At 40.8% G+C, this 27,106-nt stretch overlaps 3 protein-coding genes across 3 annotated transcripts in view; all 3 read left to right on the plus strand.

The window, feature by feature from the left end:
* Positions 1-13,149, plus strand: part of galene (potassium two pore domain channel subfamily K member galene) — a 41,626-nt gene extending 28,477 nt beyond the window's left edge. The window contains exons 6-15 of the mRNA XM_074099343.1: positions 5,196-5,273; positions 6,151-6,231; positions 6,361-6,467; positions 7,082-7,165; positions 7,665-8,067; positions 8,534-8,753; positions 8,999-9,065; positions 9,167-9,228; positions 9,820-9,984; positions 12,517-13,149. Of these exons, the coding sequence (XP_073955444.1) occupies positions 5,196-5,273; positions 6,151-6,231; positions 6,361-6,467; positions 7,082-7,165; positions 7,665-8,067; positions 8,534-8,753; positions 8,999-9,065; positions 9,167-9,228; positions 9,820-9,984; positions 12,517-12,705 (1,456 nt within the window). The 3' untranslated portion in view covers positions 12,706-13,149. The remainder of the gene's footprint in view (positions 1-5,195; positions 5,274-6,150; positions 6,232-6,360; positions 6,468-7,081; positions 7,166-7,664; positions 8,068-8,533; positions 8,754-8,998; positions 9,066-9,166; positions 9,229-9,819; positions 9,985-12,516) is intronic.
* A 386-nt stretch (positions 13,150-13,535) lies between these two features.
* Positions 13,536-18,577, plus strand: LOC141436393 (organic cation transporter protein-like). The gene is made up of 6 exons (XM_074099345.1): positions 13,536-13,851; positions 14,104-14,329; positions 15,059-15,314; positions 15,538-16,161; positions 17,583-17,764; positions 17,933-18,577. Exons 1-6 carry the CDS (start codon positions 13,649-13,651, stop codon positions 18,092-18,094), a joined length of 1,653 nt encoding a protein of 550 aa, XP_073955446.1. The 5' UTR covers positions 13,536-13,648; the 3' UTR covers positions 18,095-18,577.
* A 1,709-nt stretch (positions 18,578-20,286) lies between these two features.
* Positions 20,287-26,989, plus strand: LOC141436394 (organic cation transporter protein-like). The gene is made up of 7 exons (XM_074099346.1): positions 20,287-20,514; positions 21,881-22,112; positions 23,195-23,279; positions 23,567-23,737; positions 25,004-25,645; positions 26,144-26,325; positions 26,743-26,989. The coding sequence occupies exons 1-7, from the start codon at positions 20,306-20,308 to the stop codon at positions 26,890-26,892; spliced, it is 1,671 nt and encodes a 556-aa protein (XP_073955447.1). The 5' UTR covers positions 20,287-20,305; the 3' UTR covers positions 26,893-26,989.
* Positions 26,990-27,106: the final 117 nt, after the last annotated feature.

Genomic DNA, 27,106 nt, shown 5'->3' on the forward strand with positions numbered 1-27,106 from the left:
GCCGGATTGTATATAGCTAGAACTGGTCGAGATACCAGATCTCTTTTATCTTCGTAAAGGCATCTTCTTGTGCTTGCCCCCAAATCCATTTCTCGTTTGATTTGGTCAATGACGTAAGAGGTCTTGCGATTGTAGCGAATCCGAGGACAAATCTGCGAAAGAAACTGGCTAGTCCTACGAACTGTCTAACTTCGTGGACATTTTTCAGGTCTTTTAACGATGCCACTGCGTCAGTTTTCCTTTGTCCTGGTTTGACACCTTGTTCAGAAAATTTCATAGCCTAGGTATTCGATGGATGTTTAAAAAAATGACACTTGCTTAGATTAAGTGTTTAAATTTGCTTCTCTAAGTGCCTGCAACACTTGACGCAGCTTCAAACATCCCTCTGTGACGTCTTTTGATGACACGACGATATCGTCCATGTACGCTAAAACTCCGGAATTTTTTTTGCATTTAGGACTTTGTGTATGAGTCTCTGAAACACAGCTGGTGCGTTACATAACCCAAATGGCATTCTATTATATTCGAAATGTCCGTCTGGGGTTATAAATGCCGTCAGGTGTTTTGAACTTTCCGCAATTGGTATCTGATGATAACCGGACGTTAAGTCTAGTGTGGTGAAGAACTTCTGTCCACACAGACTGTCAATTTGGTCCTCGATTAAAGGCATGGGGTACTTATCCTTGTGTGTGCGCTTGTTAAGTGCTCTGTAATCCACGCACAAACGCGGGTCTCCATTCTTCTTTGAAACCAATATAATTGGACTCGCGTATTCAGACTCTGATTCACGCACTATCCCGTTAGTGCAAAGGTCTTCGATAATAGTTTTAACCTTTTCCCTCTCAGAGGCTGACAACCGGTAAGGTCTATATGTGACAGGCGTATCATCCTTTAATCTTATGTGCATTTCGGTTAAATCGGTCTTACCCAGTTCAGCAGTGGAAAACGCAAAACATTCCCTGTTACTATTTAGCAACTCGCATAACTCATTTTTTACAGGATCCTGCAGCTCCTTATCGGTATTTATCTCCGCTGGCGAAATTTGTTTGCTGCCTTCTTCCGATATCCTATAAATGTTCTTCACACAATCTTCTTTCGATGCCAGGTTCTCTTTTTTGCTCTGTTTATCGAACACAAACTCTGGTAATAATATTCCTCTAGCAATCAACTGGCCCTTTTTCAACTTAACTATCGTAGTCGTCAAACTCATGATCATTATATTTGAACATCCCTTCTCAAAAGAGTATAATCCTGGTAAAATAATGTATTCCGATCCAGGTTTTAGGCATACCTCCGACGAAACGTGTAGACGTAGACTTACGTTATCTTGACACTCTCGAGCAATGACGGGCACTGCAGTCACTCCTTGTATATCTACTGTTTCTTGTATAGTTTTCTGCTAGCTTGTCTAGAGCTTTGAACAAAATTAACTCAGTGTCTGTCTTTATAAACTCTCGTGTTTGGTAATCCGTGAGATTTTGGCCTATGAGAATGCCCGCGCCATAAGGTATCATTTGTGTGGTACTATGTACGCAATTATTTCTTCAGTTATGCCGTCTACCTGAACTCGTACATAAGCCTGCGCACTGGGTTTAGAGTGCCATCTGCAAACCCCTTCAATGTAGGTAGGTCCTCATAGTCATGACTTTGTACGAAGTCAGTAGAGACCTTGTCACTAAGTAGCGTGCACTCACTGCCTAGGTCTATAAAACCTTTTACTTGACACTCGTTTACCATGACATCCTTGAGGTACTTCTCACACAACTTAGACGTTGACTCTATTCTACTTACGTTGTTGGATATAATTGTCGACCCAGTTTGTGGCCTGTTACTACTATAAACGTTCTGCCACACTGGCAGCATCGTGACCTATACGTTTACAGTTGCCGCATCTTATTATATCCTTCGGGCATGATTGGTAGCGATGTCCTGCTTCGCCGCAGTTAAAACATTTGCCACCTGTAAATTTCTTCGTGTTATCTGTGGAGATTTGTTGACGTTTTATCGGTGCAATTGTCAAACGATCACGAATACCTGAGCCGCTTTTGCAGAGTCTTCCTTTTTAGTAGATATTTTCCTAAAATAAGTGAGCACTTCTTCAGGTTCTTTGAAACCTAATCCTTGAGCATTCATGTGAACGTTGTGCTCATATATTCCTTGTGTCAAACAATCAACTGCCTTGAGTCCAGTTATTTCGCATCTGTTGATAAGGCGAATTTATCATAGTAATATTCTTCATAAGTCTCGGTTCGCTTGGTTTTGCGAGCGAGCATCTCGTCCAGCTGGTCCGCGTAGTTTTCTTCACAAGGAAAAGCTCGCAATAGTTTTTCTTGCCATTCATCCCATGAATACTTAACGCTCGTTAATCCATCATACCAACGTCTTGCCAACCCCATAAGACGAGGTAACGCGAAAAAAATTGTTTGCTGCTCAGACCACCCATAAACACAAGCAGACTCGTTAATTTTTGAGAGCCAGCCTTTTATTGTCTGATTTTTAGCCTGTGGATTAAATTCAGGTATAACATTTTGTGAACCAAGACCATGCGGAGCGCGGCTCCTGTTATCAAGAGCTGTACTAATTGCTTGAGAACTGAAGATTCTTCCCGCGTCTTCTCATTTGGTCCACGTTTAGTTGAACGACGGCTTCGTTTCTTTTCTCTCCTATGTTTATGAGATCGTTTAGTTCGTATCGGTGATGATGATGAACTCGCGTTAGACGAACTCGCAGTCCCGCTAGATGAACTCGAACTAGACGAACTAATTCTTCGCTTGCGATGCCTGCTCCTGGACTCAGTTTGTCGCTATTGATGTTAATTGATGAAGTCACATTGCTGATACTTGAGTTACTTTTTTCTTTTTCGCGTTTCGGTGAGTTTCTCGGCGTCTGTCTTCATGTCCAGTGGAGGAGTTCCCGGTTCGGACATCACTAATCAGTACCCAAAACAAAGAAAATTATTCTTTCTTATTTAGTTATATTTTTCTTTTAAGTATTTATCTGGAAATCTACAAGTATATCTTTTTAGTCTAGGGTTGCCACTTTTATTATCCAAATTATAGTTATCGTAACCTTGTGTGTTAACTTATTTTTTCCTAAATATCTAAAACTGATTAAAGTCACAGTCAATAGGAAATAAATAAACAGTGTTTCAGTAATTCAGTAGTGGAATTTATTGTTCCGAAAATTTTAAACTATACCTATGGGGAAAAACATAATAATATTATATATTCGGATTATACGGTGGCAACCCCATTTCGGTACGTCCGACTGTATTTTTTTTTTTTTTTTTTTTTTTTTTTTATTGCTCACTTCAAATAATGTCGTATCTAGTAATAACCTATGCCCAAAGAAGAAAATCATATTGATTCGACCTAGGTTCATATATTATTTATTACTCTTTATAGTCTCAGGAATCGTTATTATAATCTCTCGCAATGCTCGCGGGCACCCTGTAGAGATATCATAACGTAACGAGTGAGCAAAGCAATTATTGTCTTAGTTCGCTACAAACGGTGTTTGTTGTTACTATAGGAATGCAGTAACGGATTCTATCAAAGACGGATAAGTAAATCTCACCGGCAAATACCTAAACTATATATAGGTATATTGTATTGTACCTACTTGATACGAACTTGTTGTGATGTGATTCCGAAATAACAACATTTCGTAGAACAAATCAACTAGCTGGATAAACGTCTAAATCCATATTTATTTTCGATTAGTACGTGTGGTGTACCTATGCGGTACGAAATAATAGTATTACTATGGGCCTTTGTTGAAATCTATTGAGTTTGCTCGCATTTTGTTTTAAGAAATTAGTAGATAATCGTTTTATAATCTGTTGTGGATAGGTATAATAATGAATTGTAAATCTAGGTATCGTATCTTAGGTAGCTTTGTCGAGGTACTTTAAATCTTCATTATAACATCATATACTTATATAAAATAAATATGTTAAAATACACAAAAATACATATGTCATGTTATTTGTTAGCTAAAACATCAAAATGTACTTCAATTCTTAATAAAAAATACGTCATTGTTAACACAAATGTTATGACTTCATAACCTATTTTATCTTGCCGTTATAGGTACGTCTTAGTTCTTTTTCTCAAATTAACATCACAGTTCCTACTATGATATCGATTGGACTTGGCGTTATGTTTGTAAATAACAATAAACACGTTTGATACAAACAAACGTTTTGCTTGAGGACTGTTTAAGTGTAAAGCTGGAACTCACCTCGAATCTGGTAAATCAGCGCGATTGATCTCGGTTCTTGTAGCCACACTTCTGAATTGATAAAAACACTATTTGTAATGCCAGCAATCACTTTACTCTCCGTATTTTATATTACAAAGCTTTCTAGGTCTCCTGCCTTCACTTTTCTTCGCGCCGTTTTCAGAACAACTTCTTTTTTTTGTCACCCGCTGGTGCCACAGATTCGTCCTCCTGTCAGCCACACCACCAGTGCTGCCATCTATTTTGCTTTATAATCTATTTACATATTTGATATGAATCGGTGTAGAAACAGAGTTCGCTAACACAAGTAAGGACTTTCTCGTACGAGGTTAAATCGTGGACTTTGAAACGGCTTGATCACCGATTAACAATCATCGTGTGGTCGAGTCGAGAAACATAACCAAGAAGCGGAATTTCTCATAGCAAAAATCAAACGTCAAAGGAATTGAACATAAGTTTTATCGACTATCGATAAATATGCAGTAATGAATAAAACAGGAAATAGTAGGTACTTTTAAAATAGCGCTTTTTAAGTTAGTTACAATTAAAATATAAAGAGCTTGAGCTGCTTTAAATTAACTTTACATTTAGATCAGTATATCGTTGAAGAATATTCATTTTAAATAAGTAAGGGATGTTTTTTAATCCATTTATCAATCGTTTTTCTTTTAGGATTATTCATTTTAATTACACGGGAATGACTAAGAAAAACTCAAGTGACATAAATGTCATAATATGTGACGTTGACGCGATTTATTTTATTTTAATATGGAGATGAAAGTCGCTTATCAAAGAGATCAAATGTTACAGAACATTGTTACAAGGCGATAACAAGAAGAGTCCATTCGATAACATCGAAAACTGGAATAGTCGATAAAACCTATGTTCAATCCCTTTGATGTTTGTTTTTTGCTATGAGAAATTCCGCTCCTTGAACATAACGTCTGTCGCAGGTTCCTGTACTGGCGCGTGTGCTGTTACGTGTGTACGCGACCGCCAAAGCGCCGGCGCCGCCACCATCCCTCCATCAGGTACTCTCAAGACCTTTCCACGACGTCGAAGTTCACAAGGCGATCCCATAGGGCTTATGGGAACGGAAGCGATACATGCCCTCGGTACCGCTCTGCTTTCAGAGCTTGACATGAGTGCGTGTGAGCTAACTTTGGGGGCGGCAGACGTGAACTTGCCTTCGGAATCCAATAGCTTAATGGTTACTTGACCTGAAATGTATATTTCAGAATCATTTTAAGTATATTTAGGACGGTGGGAGATAATTTATGACGGTGGAAGCATGCTGCACTTCCACTGAACGTAAATAAAGTTGTTTAGTTTTAGTTTTTTAACTACGGGACCCCATACATCCCTGTATTATTCTTTTTCATGTAATTTTTTCTTTAATTTTATACTGTACCTAGTTTATAAGTATTTACTTTGTAATTATTTATTTTGAAAAAATGACTTTCTGCCAAGTCTCTTGCGGCGCATTCTTCTTGGCAATGATGGTCTATCCGAAAGCGCTGGTAGTTTAAAAAATGACGTGTAAAAGAGCCCATTGTGGCCTACTTACTGATTATATTAAAAAAATAATTAATCTATTTTTTATTTATATTATTTATTAATGTATTCAGGGGTAAAAGGTGGTCTCCGTTACCGCAGCGGGTAGCGTTATACCAGAGCGATAGCGCTCTACCGATTTTCTAAATTTCATTTGTATTATTAATTACCTATTTTGAGTACTCTAAAATTTAATTTACCATAATTTAATTTTCCATAATCATTCATTTGCCATAATAATCACGTGACATATTTTCATTTGGCATAATTTTTGACGGAATATCTTGTAGTGACCTGAAGTCAGAAGCTGTCATGCCTATTTCCATAGAACTAAAGAGCTTATTGTTATTGCAGACGCTCTGTGCGCGGGAGCACGCGGCACGGCTCGACGCGGCGCAAGCGCCCCGAACGCGCGCACTCCGACACCGAGTGCAGGTAATTCGGGCCTTCTGGACGAGTCTGTTTTCAGTACACTATTTACTTAGTCGCCAGGCGACAGACTGCCAACATCGAAACGCGAATATAAAGTGGATTTAAGATGTGTTAACAGTTGGCCCTCGGCAGGTACCGCGACAGTGGGTACAGCAGCGGGCGCGGGCGGCGCGGGCGCGGCGCCGGCCCTCCCGTCGGCCTCCGCACCGCCTCGCAGCCGCCACTCACGCGCACAATCGGTAGGCCACAACGAACGTCAGACTGGGTGACACTCTTTCCCGGCCCGGATAATACCGGGATGGAAATACCGACCTCGTTTTTCGTGTACACGCCAATAGAAGCTCACGTCAGTTTCTATGGGCGTGTACACAAAAACAGGGTCGGTATTTCCATGTCGGTACTGTTCGGACCGGGAAAGAGTGTCACCCGTCAGAATAAGTAATAGTTCAGTCCCTCTACTCCTTAGTCTAGACCTAAGAAAAGTAAAACCTCACTTCAATGATGGGAGAAACTTCGTGCAAGTTGCAGTACACATTGCCGTCGATATTTTTTAATTTTTATTACCTAAAATAAAATAAAATCGAATGAAAGAGAAGAGAAGAGAAGAGAGGAGAGGAGAGGAGAGGAGAGGAGAGAGGAGATAAACCGCTAAACCGATACATTTCCACAGCAAAGAAACCTGATTTTTCACGTGGAGATATTAACTCAAACTTGCCCAACCATTTCCATTTTTTTTATTTTTTTTTTATTATTTTCTCAAATAACAGAATACATTGTTTAAAGAAATTATCTGCCAAACTGCATGACAGATGCATATAATATAAGAAACTGATAAAAAAAATTGGTTTTCCAGATCCACGTGGATATGACAGAGAGGAGTCACCGGTCCGGTACGACAGATACGGAGGATACAGCCGAGATCATTATGAAGACGACGGTGAGTTGCTACCTACGTACTTACTACGAGCATATGACAACAAAAATGCATGAACAGATGAGATGAGCAAGTAGTATCGGTGATCGTGCTTAAAATGATTGTAGAAAATATAGATGGATTTAATCAAGCGCACTCTCTATCAAAACTTTGCTACGCACCGGTGGCTTAAGGTGATTTTCTACCGGCGAGGCGAGACGAGACGAGGTGAGTTGAGAATTGAAATTTGTATGGCGGCGACCGCGGTGGTTGGCGGCGGCTCGCGGCGGGCGCGCGAGAATGCATACAAATTTCAATGCTCGTCTAGCCTCGTCTCGTCTTTCCTGGCCGGTGGAAAATCACCATATCACGAAGTCGTGTGGCGGCGGAAATTGTTTACCACCAGGTGATCCTCATGCTCGATTTTCACCTCTATAAAAAAGAATTCATGCCTAGAATGTTGTAACTTTATAACTTATTACCTATTAAAGTTGTATGACAAATTTTTGATCATTATTTACAGAAGAATTTCCAAAAATATCACTGCCCTTAAAAGACTTAGAAGCAGCTTTAAAGGACCTGAATGAACACCAAATAAAGGCGTCGAAAACGGAGTTACGGAGCAAGTCATTGCCTCGCCCAGCCCGGCCACGTTCCGACTACGGCCCGAGACGCGACTACAGCGATCGGCGCGACTACGGCGAGCGCGGTTACGAGGACGAAGCCGTCGGCGGCGCTAAGGAACGCTTCGAGATGCACGACCTTTATGACGTCGATTACGAGAACTACAAAGAAAGGAAGGCTCTAGAAGAGCGAGAAACAAGAAGAGATCGAATAGATGACTATAGCTATAGGGATAGAGACTACGATCCCGAGGACGACGACTACGAATTTGACAGCCCAAGATACAGAACTTGGGACCGACGGTAACCATGCGATTGAATAGGCAACGAATTACAATTCTTTATCTTGCTCCTCCGCTATATACCACACGTGTAAGACAGTTGCGTCTTTTAGGACACAAGTGTTTTCATGCCGTACGCCCGCCATCCGTCACCTCCACAGACATGACCATGTCATAGTCAAAATACCACGCACAGGACTTATCACGCTAACACACACGAGTAAGTAATATTTACCTCGACGTTTAGCGTGATAAATCCTGTGCGTGGTATTTTCACTATGAGTGAAAATCACGAAAGTTTATGACCATGTCATTATCATTTCGGCCTATATCCTCATAATCAGTCATAAGTCCTGGCGTAATATAAAGAACCAAGCTTAAATTACATTTACTAAATATGCATAAACAATTTTCTAAAATTACTACAGCCAAAGCTTCACCCTCATGTAAGGCGCGTATAAACCAAATATTGATGACGACTCTCACAGAGCTGAGCGCTGTCGCTCCGACTACTACGAGCGTGACCGCGACGACTACGGGCAGGAGCGGCGCGCGAACCGGCGCGCGCGCAGTGCCGTGTACGACTACGAGCGGCGCGAGCGCTGGGACGACGAGGGGCGGGACGTGGAGGCGGGGGGGCGCGCGCGGCGCCTCCGCAGGCTCAACACCACGGACGACACCGTCCGGCCGCAGCCGCCGCATGCTTTGGTGAGTTTAAAGTCCAGGAGTTTGAATCACGGCCGTACCAGGGTACTTAGAACCTTTGTGCGACTGTGGTGTGGAAAGTTAGGGGAAACCACCACACTATTTCCCAAGAAAGTCGTCATGATGGTTCGCTATCTTTTCAATCGCTGGTTGAAATATTTTAGATTCATTTGTGATAAAAATAAAAAATGGTATTCTTCAAAATTCTGGTAGTTTAATGGCACTAAATAAACTTGCTGTTTTGGCAGACTCCATCGCCTGACCGCGATTATTGGAGCGATGATGGCGGGGTCCCGCGACGAGGCCGATCGGCAGGTAGTCCACTAATTCATATTTTAAATAATTGCAAGGTCGTCAAATTTGTTTTGTTTGTGCAACTTTGTTACTTTTTAAGTGCTGCTATACTTTGTTCACAGCTGCTTGGGGATCTCGACATTCTGAAATTTATGCTGTAGATCCGGAGCCCATCAAAACAGAGGTAATCTGAATTGTGTAGGTAATTAACTCGTTCTCCATCCGTATGGATCCCCGCGCACAGTACAAACACGCAGGTGGCATTCTACCGCTTCATATCTTATTATTTCGGATATGAAGTCCGCGGCGACAGGCCACATCATCGCACGCAGCTGATTGTACGGGATAAGTGGGATGGGAGGGTAACTGATGTTCCAGGATGCGACTGTTTGTTTTGGTTCTACCTGTTTCTTACGGCAGAATCAGGCAGTTAACGGGCGGCAACCACGGGAAGGAGTCCAAACAGTCTTGCCGGGGATGTCATTGCAACTGTGAGCTCCACCCCAGACCATTCGCCAAGTTAACCGCCGGACAGGCAATTAATATAGGGGCAGACCCGACCCAGTTGGCGACCGGTTGCAAACTAACACTGGACAAACCTGACCCCGCCCATGTCCGTTGGTAAAATGGAAATGAAAGAATTAAATCATGTAATTCCTGCATACACTGCACAAAATGATATCACAAAAACTTCTACTGATGAATTGTCTTCTGTGGATAAATTTAAAGATACAGCAACCTTCTCTCTGATGTCTTCTTTCCATGGTTGCGGTAGATCAAGCCGGTGCCGATCTGGCTGTGCGTGTTCCTGGTGGCGTCATACATCGTGGCGGGCACGTTCCTGTTCAAACGCTGGGAGGGCTGGGCCTACCTGGACGCCGCCTACTTCTGCTTCATCACGCTCACCACCATCGGCTTCGGTGACTTCGTACCGGCACAGGTATCCAGTATACGAGTAAAGACACAATATTACATTTATTTATTCTTTACATTTATAAGTTTATCCATACAAATCTATGGACCTACTACATACGGACAGTAGTTTTCCGTTCGAACTTTTATCTGATTCCGAAATTTCGCATGGTGGCCTGTGCGTTCAGAATTGAAAATTTACGGAATCTCGAATCGGAATTTCAAATGGCCGGTCTTAAGCCATGTTTAGACTTGCAAGAAAATTCGTGCAATTTGCATTACATTGCGGGGCTCGATTGACCACTACCACTACAAACACGTTGGCTTTACGGCCCTGCAATGTAATGCAACTTGCACGATTTTTCTTGCAAGTCTAAGTTTGGCTTAACTAAGGAAAAACTAGATACTCAGTGTGTGCTGGCATTGCAGCCGGCGCTGTACTATTTATTACATTTCTGTGCCGGCGCTAGTTTTCCATTGGAACCGTAGTACATGCATGACATAAAGCAAAACAGTGAAACCGGCAGGTGAAATCATCATAACTTTTTTATATTAGGTACAACTAAGGCTCTAGTGTTAGGATTTGATACATTAATCGCTATAGTCGGTAAAGAAAGCCTCTGGGACAAAGTAATAACACGTATTGCAATTATTACGTAGTGACTTTGTGGGATTTTGAAGTCCCCGTGGGATTGTAGTAAAAAATACACTATAACCATGATAATTTCTAAATATACCTTCTTAGTGCATCTTGATCTTACGTATACGTGTGTCTGCCAAATTTCATGTCTCTGTATCCAGTGGTGTAGGGTACGTACGGGTTATTATTTCGAGAGGTTCAATTGTGTTCAGACTCAAATTTTCAGTTATAAAATTAGAAATATATCGTTTATTGTTTTTAAGTTGCTTAGGATATTATCACTGAAACTTGTGTTAAATACATTTTATTCTATTTTATCTTTTTTTCCACAATAACTTAAATTTTCTGCACAAAAGTCAGTTACGTGGTCAGGTTCGGATTATCCCTGATTACTTTGTAGTATTGTAAAAAAATACAAGGTATAGAAAAACTTGCTGTTTAAAACATAGATTGAATGTTCATAATATGATATACCATGCATGCAAACATAAAAAAATTAGGACATTGATAAGACTATTTTTTTCTACATTTCCCGTTGTTCCAAAATACACCATCATTTTCGTAGCCACACTTATTAAGTATATTTTAAACAAAAAAAAAGAGGTCAAACCTCCTGCAAATCCTTTTTTAACTATAAGCAACTTTGAAAATAAGACTGCGTCAATATAACGTATAATGTTTATCGCAAGTCATAATTATTTATCTAAAATTAATGTAATAAAGATTCAGTTAGATTTGCGTCAAAGATCGAGCGTCATTTTCGTTACGGTTGCGACTTGGTAAGTATTGGGTAAATAAATATAATGTTTTACTGGTGCTGTGTCATTTGCAGTTAAGTTATTCAATATTGATTTCATTTGCTTCAAATCTATAGGATATTTACTGCAGAGCCGCGAAAGTAAGAGCTTTTCAATTTCGTGGTCATCATTTTCGTGGTCCTATGGGCCACGAAACTGATTAAAGACCACGAAAAAGATGATTTTCCCTACAAGTAGAAAAAATACAGAACACTTTTTATAGAATTTTCTGCTTTTTACAGTGTAATCGTTTATGCCGTTATTGATTTAATTGATTTAAACGAAGAATGGTTGACCGTCAACAACATTTGCTCCAGGTGTGGTTATAGGAATTATGACCAGTGCGACGCCAATTTTGTTAACTGGCGAGAGGTTCAAGAATTATTTTGCCCTGAATGTACGTGTGAAATGTATATATCTAAATATTAAAAGAAAACTTCGTCATTTAGAGGAGCATTTTGTTGTGTTGTTTCGTTGTAACATAATTTCGTTCTGGTTTACCGTAGACCTGCACGGGGGAAGGTATTGAAAACTGTTTTGGTTTGTGAGTTGAAGTTATTAATCTTACTTTAATTAAGTAATTTCTAGATAGTATTTAAAAGGTTACAAAAATGACAATTGGTCAAGTTTTAATTTTTTTTTATATAGATATCGATTGTCTATTTCTGTTGATACCTGATTAATTAAATAATGCTTATTCGTTTTCTCATTATGATCGGATTTTCATTCAAATAGTACAATTATAAGATTTTAAAATAAACAAAATGTTCTTTTTCGTGGTCTCGATGCTCATTTTCGTTACCGTTAAAATTGGATTTTTGCTTTTTTTAACCAAAATAAACTTTATCGATCTCTTATAATATAAAGCATCTTATCGGTACATATCCTTATGTTCAAAATAAAACAGACCACATCAAAATGTGTGTTTTTATTTCTGTAACATTTATCTTACACCTCAAATAATTACCCGTACCCGTTGTCTGTCAGTCACAATATTAAAATGAAGAATGATGATAGAAAAAGAATGGAAGAATGGAATCGGGCAGATACTCTCGAATTTTCTGAAGCTAGTCTTTTCTTGAAACCAGCGTGTCGTTGTATTTGATTGTGTTGTCTAATGCAGGGCACGGGCGGGTCACCAGCGGAAGCAGTGCACTCCATCGCGCTGTGCTCTCTGTACCTGCTGTTTGGCATCGCGCTCCTGGCCATGTCGTTCAACCTGGTCCAGGAGGAGGTGCGCGCCAACGTGGCCGCGCTCGCCACGCGCCTTGGCATCATTAAGGCCAGGGATGAGGATGAAGACGAATACTGACCTTAGTGCAGAGAACTTAATGTCTAACAAATTCGGGTGAATGCGGAGTGAGTGCTTAGGCTTTAGACAATAAAGCCACTGGTCTTCTCCCAAGATCAGAATTCGAAGTTCGTACCACACCGTCCCTCCCACTGTTCTGTTAAAATACTATCGGGCGGGACGGAATGTTAAGAAGTTCAAATTTCTAACTTCGGTGTATAGTTATAAGACCAGTGACTGCAGTGTCTTACACTCAAGCGATCATAATCAAATTCACCATGTCTTTCTTTTCTACCCTCATCTAGCACCATGTGACAGAAAGAGCCTGTGAAAATGATTGTGATTACGAGTGCATTAGATGACAGTGTCTGTGTTTTGTGCTTATTGTTCCAATGAGGGAGAAAGTGCGCTAGGAAGATTTTTGTGACATATTTGATTTTTAAATAAAGTGATGCTGCCCGAATGCATATTCGTTTTTTTTAAGAGCACATTTTGCCTTCCGTGAGTCTGCAGCTGAATTATGTGTTTAGAAAGTGTTATCAAATACAATGATGAAATGTATCAACGACTGATTTAAGTTTTATCTCACGTGATGGTAAGTAGATAAGCATATGAGGCCAATGATGATATCATAACAATGGCAATGGGTCATTTCTCTCATACACAATGGCTTCTAGTATTTGTGACGCGATCTCTGGTGAAGGTAACTGATAGTCCGGTACGAGGTAGAATCGCAATCTCAAAGATAAGATACATACTAGTACTTAATTAACTTTATCATTAAATATCACATCTATCTCAATAATCCGCGATTATTTAAATTTATTCGGTTGGCGGCGATGCGAAATTCCGTCATAAACTTTATTATCTTTATCCGTCTTAACACAATGAAGAAGAAACCGCTTTAATCGATTACTATATGGGCAGCGAGTTTAGGCGCGGCACGTGCCTGTAGCTAGACAAAATGGCGAGCGAGGGCAAAATGGAGGAAGGACCGGAGGCGCCAGCGCCGAACAAAACCGTGGACCTGGACACCATCCTGACGCAGGAGCTGGGGCAATTCGGCCGCTACCAGATCATCACGCTGCTGCTGGCTGCGCTGCCCATTATGTTCTCAGCCTTCGCTTCTGGAGAGTACATCTTCACCACGGGCAGGATACCCAGCAGGTGAATCAACAACCTAACTAGTAGTAGACCTAACCTTAGTGATTCCGGCTCATTATACCATCAGGCACTTCATCTTTACAAGGAAATTGACCATTCCAATTTGCGCTACAATTTTAATGCAGGTTTAATGCAGGCAGGCCCAACGATTATCTATTCTTCAAGTGATGTAGTTCGCCCATTGCCACTTCAACTTACATAATCTTCGAGCTATGTTGATGACTGGATTATCAATACTCTATTATTCATTTCCAGATGTCTGATCCCGGAGTGCGACGGCCCTAGTCCGGAGTTCTCTCCGCCTTGGAAGCCGAACGCGATCCCGCGGCCGGACGGCTCCTTCGACAACTGCGCGCGCTTCGCCAACAGCTCGGAAACCAATCCCGGCTCCAACACCTGCCCCGCCTGGCTCTTTGATACCAGCCGCACTGAAGAATGCCAGGAGTACGTCTACGAGCACACCAATACTGTTGTTTATGATGTACGTATACGCAATACTTTTGTTACCGATCTTTATCATAAATACAGCCTCGTAGTTTCTAAAACAGAGCATACACAAATACGCGTATCACTGTCCTTGGGTGTACAGCACGTACCTAGGGAAACTTACGGGGGGTCTTAGATTAACATGACAATACAAAATGTTATTCGAATAGGTAAATGAAGTAAATGAGATTACATAAAAAAGTGATCGTATTGATCTACTCTTATTACATATTTAAAGGTAATTTAATTAAGTACAACGTGGACGGATAAAAACAATATTTATCATCAGCGTTCTTTAATCTTATCACATCGATAACCTTTGCAAAAAAAAATGTGTTTATATACTTCATTAAACACATAAATTTATTATATAACAAATAAACATAGGTAACAATAATTCTAGGGTTATCTGTGATTACCATGTAATCCTTTTCTACTGTGTACCTGGAATAACATTAAAATGATGGAATATCTTGATTAAATTTTCAAACCAATTTACTTAGTTCTATGTAAATGTTTTACTGTGAGTACGAGATCACGGATCTACTACTTACGAAGTAATCAATACATGCACACTTAGACATAGTACACTCTGAATACATACTTCCTTATCCCCACGTAATACACACCTGACTGTTACTTCATTCATACTCAGGGTCACTAACAGTAGGCTTTCCAGTCTTTCAAATTCAGTAATAAGTACGTTTCTTTCTCATATCTGCAGTTTGACATGGCATGCGACGAGTGGAAGCGTTCGCAGATAGGTTCTATACGCACGATCGGAACACTGCTGGTATTGCCCATCACCGGCTACATCTCTGACCGCTGGGGCCGGCGCGTGGCGCTCACCATCAACGCCTTCAACACCGGCTGGATCGGCCTCGTGCGCTCCTTCGTCAACTCCTACGAGTGGTTCTTGGCGCTCGAGGTCATCGAGTCTACCGTCGGCGCTGGAGCTTATTCATCATGCTATATTCTAGGTAAGTTCCATGCCAAAATTGTATACTGATCATAATAAAACAATACTTCGAGGAATACTGAGAGTTTGACTAATCTGTAATGTGTATTTGCTAAAAGTGGCTCCGAAGCAGTAACGTTTCGTGTGGTCTGCCTACCGGGAATACAGGCGTGATGTTTGTGTGTGTGTGTGTGTAACTAATCTGTGTGCAAACAGGTGTTTAATTGGGAATGTTTATGTTTCAGTAACGGAGCTGGTCGGACCCAAATACAGAGTTGTAGCTGGAGCAACCATATCGACGTTGTTTGCGCTGGGACAGGTGGTGCTGGGCTTCATCGCGTGGGGAGTACAGCCGTGGCGCACGCTCACGCAAGTGCTTTACGCGCCGCAGTTGCTTGTCGTCTGCTACTTCTGGATCTTGTCAGAGTCCGTGAGGTGGCTGATGAGCAAGGGGCGGTACGAAGAATCCGAACAAATTTTATTGAAAGTGGCTAAAACCAATAAGAAAGAGTTATCACAGAAGTCATTGGAAGCACTCCGCTCGACAGCCGAAGCGGAGAAGAATATGGAGAAGCCTAAAGAAGCCTGGCTGCCGATCTTGGTGTTAAGATCTCGTACAATTCTATCCCGATGCTGCGTGTCTCCGATATGGTGGATTACTAACACTCTGGTCTATTATGGGATGAACATCAACTCTGTGAATCTTGTGGGTAACAGCTACCTGAACTACGTTGTGGTGGCCGCTGTGGAGATTCCGGGATACTGGACCGCCATCCTGCTGCTGGATCGCATCGGGCGCAAACCAGTGCTCGTCTGTGGCTACTGGCTCTGCGCGATTTGCCAGTTTACGTTTGCTTTTCTACCAGAAGGTACTTACCTCTCTTTTATCAAAACTAGTAATCCATACTATCCATACTTCCATACTAATATTATAAATGCGAAAGTAACTCTGTCTGTCTGTCTGTCTGTCTGTCTGTCTGTCTGTCTGTCTGTTACGCTTTCACGCAAAAACCGCTGAACCGATTTGGATGAAATTTGGTACAGAGATAGAATAGACCATGGGAAAGAACATAGGCTATCTTTTATCGCGAAAAAAAGGCTTTAAGGGGTTGAAATAGGGGGTGAAAGTTTATATGGTGGAAGTTCGTCGCTGTTGGAAATAAAACCATGAAACTTGGCATTTAGGCACTTAATAAGAAATAAGTCGGTATGTGTTTTAGCTTTTTTGAAAATCCGACCTGTGAGGGGATGAAATAGGGGATGAAAGCTCATATGGAAGGTCGTCATTATCGAAGATAAATCCATGTTTCTTTATGAAACTTGGTATTTGGGCACGTGATAAGAGATAAATAATTGTTCGAGCGTTTTTTTTAATTCTTCTTCTTCTTAAAACCGGTTAAAATCGACTCGAACTCGCGCGTCAAGGGTTCCGTGCATAGGTATTTATGAATATCAAGTGTTAGCAGAGCCAAGCTCATAAGCAAATGTACGCAATGTGGGGTCATTTTACATGGCTTATTAACATAGACAGTCAGACATGAAAATTATGATTTTCAGATTTTTCTTACTTATTTTGCTATAAAGGGAATAAAATTTGCTATAAGAGCTTCCTTTATACAAAATTTCAAGTTTCTAGGACAGCCGAAAGTACTCTATAACTTTTTTTGAGTTTAGGGTTTTAATTTCAACTCGATAAATACTCCGCACGTTTACGGGATAAAGGGTCTTGACAGACAGACGGACGGACGGACAGCAAAGTCATCCTATAAGAGTTCCATTTTTTTCCTTTTGAGGTACGGAACCCTAAAAAACATTTGTTCCGGCTCTTTTCAAATTTCGTCATTTTTCATACCTACTTGAAAATATGGGGATGAAAGTTCGTAAGGAATTCCAAACAAATTTACTATAAGTATAGAAATATGTGTAGCAATGCTTAGTAAGAATGCCGTCTTAATTATAATCCTACCCTCCTAACTTACAATACAGGACGTAAGATGTCAAGAGCTCACTATAAAGAATTAGTCCTTTTGTGTTGGCAGGGTAGAATACTTATGTTTTACCAAAGAATGGAAGAACAAAAAAAAACAGTTTAGATATAAAGCAATGTATTAAAATAGGTTATTTTCAGTAAACCGTAGTAGTTTCTATGTGCTATTATTGGCAGAATAGGTACCCTAAATAAATTAAATACTTTCCAAAGTTACTATTCCACTCCACGCGGGCGAAGTCGCGGGCAAAAGCTAGTTTTAGATAAAGATCTTTTCATTCATTCCTATGTTCTCCGTTCTAGGTAATGATGGCTTGGCGATGGCTGTCTACTTAATCGGCAAATACTGCATCGCAGTGGTGATGACGTCGGTGTACGTGTACACTGCTGAGCTGTACCCCACCAAGTACCGCCACAGCCTGTTCGCATTCTCCTCCATGATTGGTCGCTTGGGATCCATCACTGCACCTCTGACGCCAGCTCTGGTAAGGATCCTCAGTAAAACGTTAGTGTATAAGTCAGTTATACCATAGACAATTTTTTAGTAGCAGCTGTTGGAATTATCAAAAGGAATTTAGTTTTTAGTTTCATGCAATATTAGGAACGTATTTATAAAATATCGCCTTTGGTAACACCAATTATATGATATCCAGGCTCAAGAAGTGTGGGAGCCGCTGCCGTCGGTGCTGTTCGGCAGCTTCGCGCTGCTGTCGGGGGCGCTCATCTTCACGACGCCCGAGACGCTCGGCACCACGCTGCCCGACACCATGGAGGAGGCAGAACAGCTCAAGAACAGACGGAAAACCACCACCTGATCAGAAAATAGCTGTTATAAGCGGTTATCGCACTACCGCAGCACTCTACAGTTGACTTGTTGGTTAAAAGATTGTAGAATCTTCATTTGTATACAATAGCCGCTTGGTATGAGACTAGGTACGCATTATGCATTTATTCGCGCGTTTTTAACGTGCCGTCTCTTTCTCCAGTAATACGTGGTGCGTGGTTCTAGAATTGCGCGATTAACCGCATAGTGCGTACAAACCTAACACACTGACTCCGCATTTCAGTGCGGGGGTGCGGCGGAATTTTGCTCCACACACCGCAGTGGGTGCGGCGGCAGTGCGGCAGCCACATTAGATTTTTTTATAGAACCTTAATTGAAAGTTGTATCTAGCGTAAGCTCAATTATAAATAAATAAATTATGATAATTCGTGTAAATTCACGATAATTCGTGTGCTGTAAATGGTCAATCAACTGACTGTAAATAAATACTCTTATGTTATGAGATAATAAAATATATTTCGTTTGATTTCGATAATGTTATTAAATAGTTATAACTTATTACAAAATTATGAAAAAAATGATAAAAGTTTATTGGTTTAATTTTTTTTTATTCGACTGGATGGCAAACGAGCAAGTAGGTCTCCTGATGGTAAGAGATCACCACCGCCCATAGACACCTGCAACACCAGGGGGATAGCAGATGCGTTGCCAACCTAGAGACCTAAGATGGGATACCGCAAGTGCCAGTAATTTCACCGGCTGTCTTACTCTCCACGCCGAAACACATCAGTGCAAGCACTGCTGCTTCACGGCAGGATTAGCGAGCAAGATGGTGGTAGCAATCCGGGCAGACCTTACACAAGGTCCTACCACCTGCAAATAATACATTGTTACGATAGAACAAGATAGGCCACCTTTTAAGCAAAACAATGCTTGTTTCAGGGGACCCCCACTCTTCCACAAGGTACAATGGATATAAAACAATTATATTAGTATGGATTTAACTTCAGAAAAATTATGTTCCGAAAGCTTATTATTAAGTCAGTCTCAAGACCTGGGAGGTCCTTTTCTCTAACAGACCATTTCAGCACTTCTTCCTGTCATACGGTATAGTAGGGTTTTTTAAAGTGGGGTCCACGTACCCCTAAAGGATCCGTAGCTTGTGTATGGGGTCTGCAGTAGGTCAGTCTGTAAAAATATTTATTAGGAAATTTCCAAAAATATTTTTGACAGGGGTCTGTGAAATTATTTAAATTATGAAAGTGGTCCGTGACTACAAAAAGTTTAAGACACCCTGCGGTTAGGATGAAGGTAGAAAGAGACGGTGAAAGTGATCATCAGTCCCCGGGCGTTAGAAAATACTTCCTCAAATCCTTCGAGAAGAATCCTGCAAGTTGCATTACATTGCTGTGCTCGATTGCTCACTTCAAACTCGTTTGTTTCAGGGCCTTGGAATGCATTACAACTCTAGATGTAATACATTCCAAGATGAAGATCTAGATGAGCACTGTGTTGCTTTTGCTAGAATATTTAAAGTTATTGTTGTAAGGGACTAACGCGTCCGACGCAATGCATGTATCACGACAGCACTTTGTGTACAACTGCTTCCTGCTACCAAGCAAGAGTTAAAAATAATAATATTTACGGCTAATATTTTGAACATGGAGTCATGGACAACTTTATATTTTAGACTAGCGTTTATTCGCGGCTTGCCTGGTATAAACTATTAAGTTTGGCTGGATTTTACTAAATGGGAACTCCCGAAGATTCATTACACCGTCATTTTCATTGTCTTTGTATGGAGAATACCGGCGCAGAGTTTCATGTCTCTAGATCTAGTCTAGTGTTTAAAATTTTAAAATCTTACGTGTATCCGTGGGAATAAAAAGTAACTTTTACGTACCAAATTACAATAAAATCCGTTCAGACATTTTGGCGTAAAATAGTAACAGACACGCGCGCAATTACAAACTTATTATTTAAGTATGCAAAAGCCTGCCGATTCTATAAATGCTTTATTAGTCGTATAGCACTTCACGTTAAAGATTGACTGATCCTGTCTAGACTGCATTGACCAGTACTTTCCTAGTTTACGTGCCGCCAGATGCCATAAAGATAAGCCTTAACATAAATTATACTTTCACATACTATCCACAATCAGATAATCAATCGCTATAAAATAAATACAAAGAACGATTATGTTATTCAAATATTAGACGCGGGCGGAGCTGTCACGGTAAGAATGCCGCGGAAAGAAAGTCTGCCGAGTGTTGTGGGCGTGGAGCACGGAGAGAAGAAGGCGGCAGTAGACCTGGACACCATTTTGGTGGAGGAGTTGGGGCAGTTTGGCTGGTACCAGGCGCGCACGGTCGCGTTGGCGGCTCTGGTCGTCATCTTCGGAAGTATTGCCTCCAGTGAATATGTGTTTACTACAGCTAGAATCAGCACAAGGTTAGTATCAATGTTGTGTGTGGTTACAGTTAGCATAGCTCTCTCCATAGCTCGCTGAGCAACTCTGAGCCTATTTATAAGGCCTAAAGTAAAGCACCACGCCTCGAATCCATATGTCATCACTGGCAACACACGTTGGTTAAAGACTTTCGTCTTAAGGCACCAATAGTAAGGATTATTACCATAACCCCAAGCAAAACATTGGTCGTACTAGCGTGGAACGTTAGGTCGCTTACTGCGCTGGCCTTGTTCTCGCCTCCGGCTGCTGTCTGGGCTATGATCACCTCTTCTTTGGACTTTGACGTTCCCCTGCTGTAGGATGGTGGACTTATTGCCGTTTTTAATTGCGACAGCGACGGATACATTTGCACAAGAGCACCATTGTGATACCGCAGGTGGCAATGATGAGGATTAGTTCTGCCTTCAACGCGCGTTCTTCAAATTGCTGCAAAATTTTGCTATTGTCCGTTTGAGCCATTTCACTACTGCATTTTGAATTTTAGTCACTAATTTTATTCTACCGATAACCCGATACTCAGCTAGCCTCGCGACGACCTATATGGCAGGGTCGCCATGTAGGATGAGGACTAGGAGCTTAAGTGAAAAAAAAATTAAAGAGACTATTGTAAAAGTTGCCTCGTCGGTTCATAAGATAATATTTAAGTGTAAGTTTTGCTGCAGCCTACGACCAACAATCCAACAATAAAGATAGATAGATAGATAGATTTATTTATTACCTTTTGAAAAAATACATTATAAACACAATGTCAATAATAAGAAATTCACAAAAGGATCGTCAAATGTATACAAAAATATAAAAATAGAATTTACAATGTCAAATTTATGAAATACTTATATGAACAATCAATTAAACTAACAATAAAATAATTAAAATGCCAAGGCAATAAAATTAAACATAAAATTAAAAATTAGTCCACAATACTTTGAAAAATTACAACCGAACATCGAAAATCTTCTAGGGTAATTTGCTTACACGATATCCTGCTCCTGCTTAATTGTAAAATCAAAATCTAGCGGAAAATGGAAAATCTTATTGTCTTTGACAAGTGACAATTAGTAATCAAAACACGTTTACTTCATAAAAATACTATGGCAGGTGATTGATAACCAAAGAGGAAAGTGTTCAATTAAAATTCTTTGAACTTCTTTGTTAATCACTATGGTAGGATAACCATGTGGAGCCTAAAAAAATGGGATAAATTAAAACTTAGAAGATTTGTGTAAAACGATGATTTTGTATTACCAATATGAAGTCACCCATTATGGGGAACCGATTTTTCCCCCCCTGACTTTCCATCCCTTGTCTCTTGTCTGTGATAACTTAATTCGACTTCGACTTTTCTAGATGCCTGATCCCCGAGTGCGAGACGCCGGAGCAGCCGGACGGTTTCTCGCCGTCGTGGCTCCCGAACGCCGTGCCACCGTCCGGCAGCTCGTTCGACAACTGCCGCCGGTTCGCCAACGCGTCCGGCGCCGTCGCCGAGCCCGGTACCTGCCCCGCCATCCTTTTCGACAGGAATAGACAAGTCGATTGCGAAGAGTATGTCTATGAAAACACTGACACTGTCGTCTACGATGTAAGTTTGTAGCAAAAGTGCAGGACTCATAATGCGTATTTTATTTAGTGCTTCTTCTGCATGAGACTTAGAAGATCCGCCTAGTTACATTAATTGAAATCCAGGGTAAATGTTGGACTCCACCACCTAATAAAGCGAGAAGTAAAGAAAAGGCGACAAAGCGATGCGGGCCAGTGGAGAAAACTTGGCCAATCCCGCGAGAATCGAGTCATTATGAAGCCACGCTTCTGCTACCGATACGATCTGTGGTAGATATAAACAAAGCAATATGATTGTAACAAAAAAAAATGTCTGTGAAATTGTTGCTAAATACATTGATAAAGATAGCTCTTATCTTTTCCCGTAAATAATCATGATGCAGTGTAAACCCTTTACAAACACCGACTTAATTACTTCTTAATTGATTTTATCCTTTGTTTTACTAACACTCCTAAATCATCATCATCATGTCAGCCGAAAGACGTCCACTGCTGGACATAGGCTCTCCACTTAGACCGGTCTTGTGCTTTCCACATCACCGCGATCCCGCGATCTTAACCTGGTCGTTGCTCCATCTTGTTGGAGGTCTACCGACAGCTCGTCTCCTGGTCTGCGGACACCATTCGAGAACCTTCTGACCCCATCGGTCATCAGACCTGTCGGCAATATGTGCCCCGCCCTCTGCCACTTCAGTTTAGTAATTCTTCAGGCTACGTCGGTAACCTGGGTCGGTAATCATCATTTCTGATTCTATCCCGTAGATAAATCCCTAAAGTAATAGCCCTCTCCATAGCCCTCTGAGTGACTTTAAGCTTTGATAGATAGGTACATAGTAATTAATTCAATATGGGGAGGTAGAAAAAAATCTAAGAATGTTATGTAGTCGGCGGGATTATATTCTTATAATTCAGAAATCTAGCAAAAACTACCAGCTCTTTCGGAGCTTTCTCTTTCGCTCCTCAGAGCAAAACTCAAAACTTTACTTGAACTCACTGTTAAAAACGCTACTTTTTTCTAGCATTCCTGGCTATTATGCAATTCTTTCTAGTACAATTTCTACCCACTAGAAATTCTTAATTGTGAATTTCTTTATTCTATTTCAGTTTGATTTGGCGTGCGAAGAATGGCTGCGTTCTCTCATCGGCTCCGTTCATACATTCGGCACACTCACAGCGCTTCCCATCACAGGTAAAAACTCATGAAACTCGGTAAACATTGTAATCTACTAAAGTGACTCCTTGAAATAGGCGCTGCAGGCATAAACTATCCTTGGTATATTAGAGCATTGTATGAATGTTATAACAAGACACATGTTGTCAGACACACGCACACACGTCAAAACAACAAGAGTGACACTGCTGCAGTGGGTATACACGAACTGATTTCGAGCGCTATTTCACGCCCTTGTAACCTGATGGTCAATTATCATTAAAAACATCTGTCGGACATCGCATCAGATCTTGTAATTTGTACAGGCTACGTGTCTGACCGGTGGGGTCGGCGCACAGCACTGGGCATCAACGCCTTCAGCCGCGCCTGCTTCGGCCTCATCCGCTCCTGGGTCAATTCCTACGTCGGCTTCACCGTGTTGCAGTTCCTCGAGGCCACATTCGGCTCCGGCATCTTCTCATGCGCATACATCCTCGGTAAGTTCATCGTGTAGGTACTCTGCCGTCGTACAAAAAATACATTTTCACTTCTCATGCTCGTGAAGTTTGTACCTATTTATGCTGGATCTAGCCAACATAAAATGGCTTTTTACGCTCTAGTGTAAACAGCCACAAACAAAGAAGTTTCTACATATTTTTTAATAATTTTTAATATATATATATCTTAAAATCAATCAAACTAACTAGATCAATAAAACTAAAAAAATATAATTATAATAGTTTGAACAAATTGTTTCCACTGTTGCTATTTAATTTCTTCGCCATCGAAGTGAAAAGCAGCGTAAAAATCGAGCATTAAACCCATTTTCCCCTCGACGTGTCTATCCACCCTCGCCGTACCAGCTCGGGTGGCTATATGAACGTCTTGAGTAAAATTGCTTTTTTTAGGCTCACAATCTTCTATTTTTTTCCGAAACTGAATTACGTTTATACAGAGAAAACCCACGTAACTCAATTTCGAGAAAAAAATGTTCGATGCGTTTTTTACCCAAAATGGTATTACTCGTAGTTGTTACGCTCTTGATACAATGGTCGTGGTCGCTTTTAAAGATTCGTTGCAAACCTTCATTTTGGAGAAAAAATGTGGTGGTCTTCCTCTGCCTAGTAGAGCAGGTACTAGAGTCTGGAGTTTGTAGTTGACGATTAAGAGTGCTACTGTCCACTCTCACATCAGGTTCCTGTACTGTTATTATGACGTCTCTTTAAACACAAAGAAGTTCCGTTTTACGGGTGAGGATTATAGACAAATGAATAGCAAGTTCACACATAGATTAAGGGATTACACGCCTTCCGCACGTGATTATCTGTAAATCCAGCTATAAATATCTTTTAGTCGTACCTCTTGATATCAACGTACCTATTGTCCATTTTCTAATAATGCTATCGGCCTCAATCATCATTTTGTGTAATTTACTCGTATTGAATCAGGCGTTACTTTGCGGAGGTCCATATCAATGAACTAAAATAATTTCTTTGCTCACCCGCGACCTTATCATAGTTACGTTTATGCAAGATATGCATCATAAGGTCGCGGGTGAGCAAAGAAATTCTTTAGTTTATCATTTTGTGCGTTACCATAGATAAGATTGCTACTAGTGAATCGTCAGAAAATGAAATAACGAGTAAATTAATGAAAATGAAAAATGAAATGAAAAGTTTTTATTGGCGCCCTGAATGAAATGATGCTGCCCTTTTAAAAGTACATATTATTAATGAATTATGATGAATGTTTAATAATTTCAGTGATGGAGCTGTTGGGCCCGAAGTTGCGGGTAGCTGGCGGGGCGACCATGAACACATTCTTCTCCGTGGGCAGCATCTGCGCGGGGCTGCTAGCCTGGGCCGTGAACGACTGGCGCCGCCTCACACAAGTCATGTACTCACCCATGTTCATCACCATATTCTCCTTTTGGCTACTGCCGGAGTCAATCCGCTGGTACATGAGCAAAGGCCGCTACGGCGAATCTGAAGCTGTACTGAAGAAAGCTGCTAAAGTTAACGGGAAGCAATTATCCGAAAAATCATTGATAGCTTTACGAGAATCTGCAGAAAAAGAGAAAATAAGAAAAGAATTAGAAGAAGTGGAGAGAGCGAACGAGCCCTGGTTGATAGTCCAAGTGTTCAGGCACAAGCAGATTTTGATTCGCTGCGTGGTGTCGCCAGTATGGTGGGTGGCCAACACGTTAATCTACCATGGTCTATCGATCATCTCGGTGAACATCTCAGGCAACCGCTACGTGAACTACGTAGCTGTGTCTGCGGTGGAGATCCCGGGTTACTGGACTGCAGTATTACTGCTCGGCAAGATTGGAAGGAAACCCGTGCTCATAGTCGCTTTCTGGTTATGTGCTGCATGTCAAATTGCTTACATCTTCATGCCCGATGGTAAATATATATTTTAACCATAAACAGAATTAACATTTCATTTAAGTATGTCTTTTAACTGTGATGTTCTTGTGAGTCTGCAGTTGCGAAGGGAAAGGAAGGATCAAATGTTTTTATTTAAATTGTTAAACCACTCAATTGAATCGCAATATCTTTTAAGTTCAATCTCCTTTAGATGTCCTACCTTCGGAACTCGATCTAACCACTTGTTTGCTGTTCCTTTCTGTCGCACAAAATATTTTAAAAATACATTTCTCAATAGAGCTTGTCTAACCTACAACAGGAAATATTCACATGTTGACTTGTATATACATCTGAGCAAATTTGTTTCTACAATCTCTCCTCTCTGAACTAATCTGTTAAACCTATTAGTGGAAACTGTTTTTGGCCTTTTTGATAATAATGTGCATTACTGTATTTTGTAATATTTATGCTGTTTGTTTCCCAATAAAAGAAAAAATAAATAAATAAATCACAAGAAGCTAACTTTTTTTTCAGGATATTACGGGCTATCGCTGACGGTGTACCTGATTGGCAAGTTCTTCAGTGCGATGGTGATGACGTCAGTGTACGTGTACACAGCAGAGCTGTACCCCACCAAGTACCGCCACAGCCTGTTCGCTTTTTCCTCTATGGTCGGCAGGATCGGCTCTATTCTAGCTCCACTAACTCCGGCTTTGGTAAGCATTCAATATTTTATTTTCTAGATAATGAAGGATCTAAATTAGTAGAACTCTATAATTACTATTTAGTATTTCGCCGATACGTTCATAGCCAGAAAGAGAATATCAGAGAATATCACGTACCCTAGTAGGATGTACATCATCTTTAAAAAAATACATCCTCATCCGCAGGTGGTAGGACCTTGTGCAAGGTCCGCCCGGATTGCTACCACCATCTTGATCGCTAATCCTGCCGTGAAGCAGCAGTGCTTGCACTGTTGTGTTCCGTGAGAGTAAGACATGAAATACTGGCACTTGTATCCCATCTTAGGCCTCTAGTTCAACGCATCTGCAATACCCTGGTGTTAGATGTTATCTCTCTAAATAGGAACATTGCTTTCATCGTTAAAAAAAAAAAAAAAAAATGTGGCGCAGGGAGCATCGACGTGGGAGCAGCTGCCATTCGCTCTGTTTGCTGGGTTTGCGCTGCTGTCGGGCGCACTGGTTTTCATCACTCCGGAGACTCTCGGTGCCAAGTTCCCCGACACCATGGAGGAGGCCGAAGACATTGGCAGAAAGAAATAACCATTGTAACCTACCTATGCTTCAATGCTCTGATGCAGCTATTGAGATGTTACGTCAAGTGTGGGAAGACTTGAGAAATTCAGCAAGTGTACATCAAATATATAGTTGGACCATTGTCTGTGATCTTATAGTTTACTTACTACTTTTAATTTATAATGTATGTTGTACATATTTGGTTATCTCTTAATAAACATTAAAAAGTGCTCTTTGTTTT

The sequence above is a fragment of the Choristoneura fumiferana genome, chromosome 16 (genome assembly GCF_025370935.1).
Source record: "Choristoneura fumiferana chromosome 16, NRCan_CFum_1, whole genome shotgun sequence".
NCBI lineage: Eukaryota > Metazoa > Arthropoda > Insecta > Lepidoptera > Tortricidae > Choristoneura > Choristoneura fumiferana.

What these genes read in the sequence shown, in the direction of transcription:
- LOC141436393 (XM_074099345.1), top strand. Translation starts at nt 13,649, where the DNA reads ATGGCGAGCGAGGGCAAAATGGAGGAAGGACCGGAGGCGCCAGCGCCG. An exon ending in CCAATACTGTTGTTTATGAT is followed by an intron (nt 14,330 to 15,058) that starts GTACGTATACGC and finishes TCATATCTGCAG; the next exon opens with TTTGACATGGCATGCGACGA. An exon ending in CACCTCTGACGCCAGCTCTG is followed by an intron (nt 17,765 to 17,932) that starts GTAAGGATCCTC and finishes TATGATATCCAG; the next exon opens with GCTCAAGAAGTGTGGGAGCC.
- LOC141436394 (XM_074099346.1), top strand. Translation starts at nt 20,306, where the DNA reads ATGCCGCGGAAAGAAAGTCTGCCGAGTGTTGTGGGCGTGGAGCACGGA. An exon ending in CACAGCGCTTCCCATCACAG is followed by an intron (nt 23,280 to 23,566) that starts GTAAAAACTCAT and finishes TAATTTGTACAG; the next exon opens with GCTACGTGTCTGACCGGTGG. An exon ending in CTCCACTAACTCCGGCTTTG is followed by an intron (nt 26,326 to 26,742) that starts GTAAGCATTCAA and finishes AATGTGGCGCAG; the next exon opens with GGAGCATCGACGTGGGAGCA.